Genomic DNA, 5,927 nt, shown 5'->3' with positions numbered 1-5,927 from the left:
ATATTATGTTATCTTTGTCGTGTCGTGTCATGTTTGTCATTTTTTAATTGGTTCGTTTTCGTGTTAGTTAAAAAAACACGGCATCGTGTCGCGTCGTATTCGTGTTACATAAAAACTTGTCGTGTCAAACAAAAATACGACACGACTGCCCAATTTGCCACCCCTAACTATTATTATAAATTTATAAAACAATAAGAAAGAAACAAGTGAAAGAAACAAAAACACGTAGTTGTGAACTTGTGATGTTGAATCGTTTTCCGATAACAATGATAACGATTTTTGAATAGTTTTTTAGGCTCCAACATAAAATCATAAAGAAAGCACACAAAATAATTTTTTTATTAGAAAATTAACATGTAAGAAATGAAGAACAATAATGAAATATTACAATTTATACGAATCATAAATCAGATCAACACGAATTAGAAATTAGTCATAATCGGTAAGGCTACGTGAAATCTTATGAACACGAATACACAATAGATTTTTGTCAAGGATGCATGGAATAAAATTATCAGAATCCATGTATTAAAAAATATTGAAATTAGTAATCAGAAAACAAAAATTGAAATCAGAAATCAAAGGTTGCATCAAAAACTAGAATCAATTTATTATGAATTGATTTTTTTGTTACCGTTTAAGAAATTAGAATTGATTCATAGATACCTTTGATCGCGGTGGCGAGAGGCCTAATGTGATAATTATTTTAAAAGAATCGCACGTTCCGTAATCTTCTCTGTTAAGTTTGTTTTGACTCAATTTCCTTTTATTTTCCGCTCAACAGTTATACACGACATACCAAACTTTTTTTCTATACTAAAATAATAAAGTGTATAAAAATTGAGCCTTAAAAATTTGGAGACTTTGAGCCATCTTCCAAGCTTCCCCATGTATTGGCACAACCCTCACCGTAAGAAATTGAAACCACATGACCATCCATATAACAAAAAAAATTGAAGACTAAACATGTGAGTTTGAAAAAACCACAAGGACCATTTATGTAATTTTGTCTAAAATATAAAGTAAGAAATGAAAATGAAAATGATTCATGGTTGTGGAACTGACTCGATACCTTTCCGTGCAGAGTAGTTTCACGGCGTGGTTCCTAAAAAAATATCTGTCCTCACCCCTTGAACACGATGGACCTGGGCACCTCCACCGCCGGACCTCCTCCGTCGAACAAGAGGAGAAATGTCTTTTCTCCCACAAAAATTCAAGCCCTCAGTGACGACATTAGTTCTGCGGTTTTCTCGTTCCTTGATCTCGTCCATCTAATTCGCTGCACCGCCGTCTGCAAGTCATGGTAAGCTAACCCTCCTGTTCAGATCCAGCTCACAAGAAGCGATACAATATCTGCAAAAAAAGTTGTTCATTAATAGAAAACGCATCTTTATTTGCTTTCAATTTCAAGGGTTTGGTTTTCATATAGGGAAGGCTCTGAGAGCGTGGTTTGAATTTGATGTTAAATTTGACTGTAATAGCTGAAGTTGCTAATATCATGAGCTTTATCACTCAGAAAAAGTCAAAACCATTATCAATCATCCTCTGGAAATTTTACGCCAAGATGCCTCCTTTTGTCCATGTTGATGGTAATGGTTTTGGTAGGCTCTTTAATTTCACTTTGAATGATATTTCATGCAATCTCAGATTGCCAGTAGTTGTTGTTTTCTAGTGTGTATTAGTTGTAGATTCTTTAAGTTGTAAATTTTGTTAGATGAAAAAGCACCACATTCAACTATGTAACATGAGGAATGTTGGTATCAAATTCCATATCAATGCTACATTTTGAAGAATTATGGAATTAACACAAGTTAATTATGAAAGATTTTTGTGGAAAACGTTCTTCTTGGCTTCTAAATTTGCAGGATTTAGGTTGTTGCCAAGAAGATATTAACAAGCATCTTTTCATTTTTCATAAAATTGATTACATGAAACTACTATGAGCATAAAGGAGAAAATGCACTCTCATTTAAAAATAAGTTTTCTTTTTAATTCCTTGAAACTTCATCTTCACCTTACTTTCTTCTCGTATCATTGATTGAAGGAGACAAGTCATTGATAAATCAAAGCTACTCCAAACTTTGTGTTACAAGCAAAGAGGGATTTTTGGTGGAGATTTTGACATATCTACCCCTTCAGAAGGAATTTGGAGAAGACTTCAGGCCTTAGCTATTAGTCAACATCAGTCTTCTTTACGTGCAGGTTCTGTTGATATTTATCAATGGAGAGGTCATTCTGATGGGTAATAAAGTCAATTAACCAATGTATCTTACTTTTGTCACTGTTCATATATTTTCATTGTATTATCTTTTCTTTCTATTATGGTTTATTATTCTCAAGACATTTGGTTATTTATGTTACATTTTGCTTCTTTATAGGATTGACAAATGCAAAATGAAGGTGGGACTACTCCTCACTGGTGGAAGTGGTAAGGTATTTAATTTCTGCATCATTTTTCCTTCATATTGTTTTCATATCACATCATGTTAAGAAAAATGCATTCCTTTTTTATTTTTTTTATAAACATCAGTATTTCCACATTTGCTAGGTGATGCGCCTATGGTCTGTAGAAAGATACAAATGTCTGGCTGAGTATGATCTTCCACATACAGGTTCTTTAATTGACTTTGATTTTGATGAGAGCAAGGTACTTCTGTTTACATTCCTATTTCTTGCATTTAGCCCTAAAATTAAATTTACAATCTTTATTAATGATCCTAATGTACATCATTCTTCACATTTTGTACCCATGTTAATTTTTTTTAAAGGTTGTTGGATTAGTTGGGAGTAACATATGTCTATGGAGGCGCAAAGAGAAGAAAAATATATTTTCTTCACAAGGTGTTCAATTTCCTAGAGCTTCTTGCATGTGGTAAGTTGTTTTCTCATCAAGGCATCATACTTTGAAAAATCTACCCAATTATTGCAATGTTGTAATAAGTAAAAATCAAAGTAGAATGCTATAATAAACAAATCAATCAAAGTACATTGCTATATGCAGCTATGTAGATCCAGAAGCTGTTGTTGGATGTGAGGATGGAAGAGCGCGTGTATTTGATATGTATGGAAGAAAATGGGCTAGAATCATAAAGTATGACAAGTAAATAATAATTACATTTATTTGTTACAAGTATTTTATTGTAGTTATTATAATTAAAATATTGTAGGATGCATGATGGACCTATTACATGCTTATCTTTGAGTGATGACCATTTGCTTATTGGTGGCTCCTCTTTTGGGCGTATATCTTTATCAGATCTTTCATCTGATCAACAAGTGGGAACACTCAAGACAAATGATTCTGCAGGTTGGTTGTGGGCCCCGTTTTTAAAATATTTTAATTTTTTCAATGTTTAAAAACATTTGACTTTATGTGTCATCTGTAACAGATTTAAGCACTTTGTGTTACAACTCAAGTTCAAAAATATTATTTGTTGGATCAAGAGCAGGGAGAGCATCTTCGTGGGACCTACGGTATGATGATTCATGTGTATTATCAATATGATATGATCACTAAAAGTTTCATACATGAAAAATTCAATGATAAATTACACGAATGGTCCCTATGGTTTGGGGTAATTTGCACGTTTGGTCCCTAACTTATTTTTTTAACTCGGAAGGTCCCTACTGTTTGTTTTTGTTGCGCGCTTGGTCCCTGTCTTACCTTAAAAGACTATTTTGCCCTTGATTTTTTAATTTATTTAAATAAACACACCCCCAACCTCACTTCCACCTCACCTTACCTTACCTATCCCACCTTATTTAAATAAATTAAAAAATCAAGGGCAAAATAGTCTTTTTAGGTAAGATAGGGGACCACACGCGCAACAAAAACAAACTATAGGGACCTTTCGAGTTAAAAAAACAAGTTAGAGACCAAACGTGCAAATTACCCCAAACCATAGGGACCATTCGTGTAATTTACTCAAAATTCAACAATATGAGTTGCAAGAAGTGGCAAGTTCTTTCATTGATTCCAAAATTAATAAAATGTTGTGATTTTCAGGATGATGAAACGATTGTGGGAGGTGAGAGTGAGTCCAAATGTCCTAACTTCAATTCAACACATGCGTGATGACACATCAATATTAGCAGTAGGAGGAATAGATGGTGTTTTACACCTTGTGGGCCCACAAAATGGTGACATTTTGTCAAGTTGTATAATGGATGAAAGTAGTAGGAAATTATATAGATCACAAAATCATCATCAATCAAAGGTTACAAGAAAAAAAGGAATAAGAGTTTTGGAAGATGCACGGATTGATTTAATGCCAAGAACTTCACGACCTTCAATCAATTGTTTGGCTGTTGGGATGCAAAAAGTTGTCACTACACATGCCGATGGGTACATTAGGGTTTGGAGATTTGGTAAATGAGAAATGAAATGATTCATTGTTGTTTTTATATTTTGAGAATATATTAATTAGCTTGAATTGTAACATTTATGATTATTACTAAATCTAGACGATTATAGATATAATGAGTGTGGATCGTAATAGGTTATAGTTTGTTGGAAATGTTTGATTAATGTATTTGAAGTTTATTAATAAAAATAAAGGATATGATTCTAGGGTTTATATGCAAATTGGGGCTAATTAAATGTGTATATTGATGGATTTGTTTTATTCATGATGACTAGTTAATTATCTATACACGTCATCTTTGAAAGTAAATTGTTTCTTTAGCCAAGAGTTTCAACAAAATGTGATATGAAGTTGAGTTATATGGATGGATTATCATAAAATGTGAATGTCTTGTGAAAGAGGATGATGATTCTATGAATACGGGTGCTTGACATTTAATTGAGTATGTATACAAATTGTGAAGCTTATCAGCTAAAAGTTGGTAAATAACTGTTAATTGGTGAAATCATCATGAATAGGTGGAGTTTATGTGAAAAGAATTATAATTTCATGGATTGTGACACTTGTATGGGATACATGAAAATTGCAACCGATTTTTGAATTCATGTTGTATTCATAAGGTTAGTTATGTGATTACAAGTGTACATGTTTTATCATGCTAAACATCAAACTAATGTTTATGCAAGTTGTCAACCATGTTATGTAAGTATGGTTGATTGGAATTTACACGTGGATGTGTAAATATCATTATACTAGCATGGCTCATAGTAAGGTTAAAAATGATGGTAAAAGTGAAACATGTATAATAATTACATATAGGATATGTAAGTTATATGCAATGCATAACATGGTATCTAAGTAAAGTAAAACCCAACTAGGATAACATAAGTATTAAAATATCATTGTAAATAACTGAATTATATTAAACTATCGTAATTGGTATAAGTATGTATGAGTAAGCCTAAGATAATATTGATAGCTATGCATGACTAAGCCTAAGGTAATATTGATAGGCTTATCACTTATGATATGTAAATGCCAGTTATGAATGGTAAATGGTATTTGATAAAAACTTTTTATCAAATAAAAATTAGTGACTAATAATGAACATTAACTGACATGTTAGTAAATTAATAAGTTATATGAACGGGGTTTAATAAAACATTTAAGTTACATAAGTGATAACTTAGTCAATTAAAAAAAAGTATTTTTGAAAATGTTAGTTATTTGATAAAAAAACTTTTTATGAAATAAAAATTAGTGAAAAAATAATGGATCAAAAGTAAAAACTTTTAAGAAATGAACCATCCAAGATATTCCAAGTATGTCACATTAAAATTTATAATCAAGTATCTTCCATCTAAAATAACAAATAAAAACTCATAGCGGCTACTGTTCATTAATCGTTACACATAAAATGGACATTAACTATTCATTATTATTTATAAGGGAAAATGACTTATGAGAGTAAACAAGTTTCGATTTTATTCATATTTGGTCACTTTTTTTTTATATAATATACCATCGAACTTGTTGTTTGTGTTCACCATAACCCTTTTGACA

General features: G+C 31.7%; 1 protein-coding gene across 1 annotated transcript; it reads left to right on the top strand.

The window, feature by feature from the left end:
• The first annotated feature begins 1,060 nt into the window (after positions 1 to 1,060).
• On the top strand, positions 1,061 to 4,577 carry LOC145125519 (F-box family protein with WD40/YVTN repeat doamin). The gene is made up of 9 exons (XM_079060968.1): positions 1,061 to 1,303; positions 2,045 to 2,242; positions 2,379 to 2,433; positions 2,549 to 2,647; positions 2,769 to 2,872; positions 3,002 to 3,091; positions 3,168 to 3,307; positions 3,390 to 3,474; positions 4,007 to 4,577. Exons 1-9 carry the CDS (start codon positions 1,140 to 1,142, stop codon positions 4,374 to 4,376), a joined length of 1,305 nt encoding a protein of 434 aa, XP_078917094.1. The 5' UTR covers positions 1,061 to 1,139; the 3' UTR covers positions 4,377 to 4,577.
• The last annotated feature ends 1,350 nt before the right edge of the window (positions 4,578 to 5,927 follow it).

The sequence above is a fragment of the Lactuca virosa genome, chromosome 7 (genome assembly GCF_052849685.1).
Source record: "Lactuca virosa cultivar CGN04683 chromosome 7, Lactuca_virosa_CGN04683_v6, whole genome shotgun sequence".
NCBI lineage: Eukaryota > Viridiplantae > Streptophyta > Magnoliopsida > Asterales > Asteraceae > Lactuca > Lactuca virosa.
This window is presented reverse-complemented; position numbering and strand designations above follow the sequence as displayed.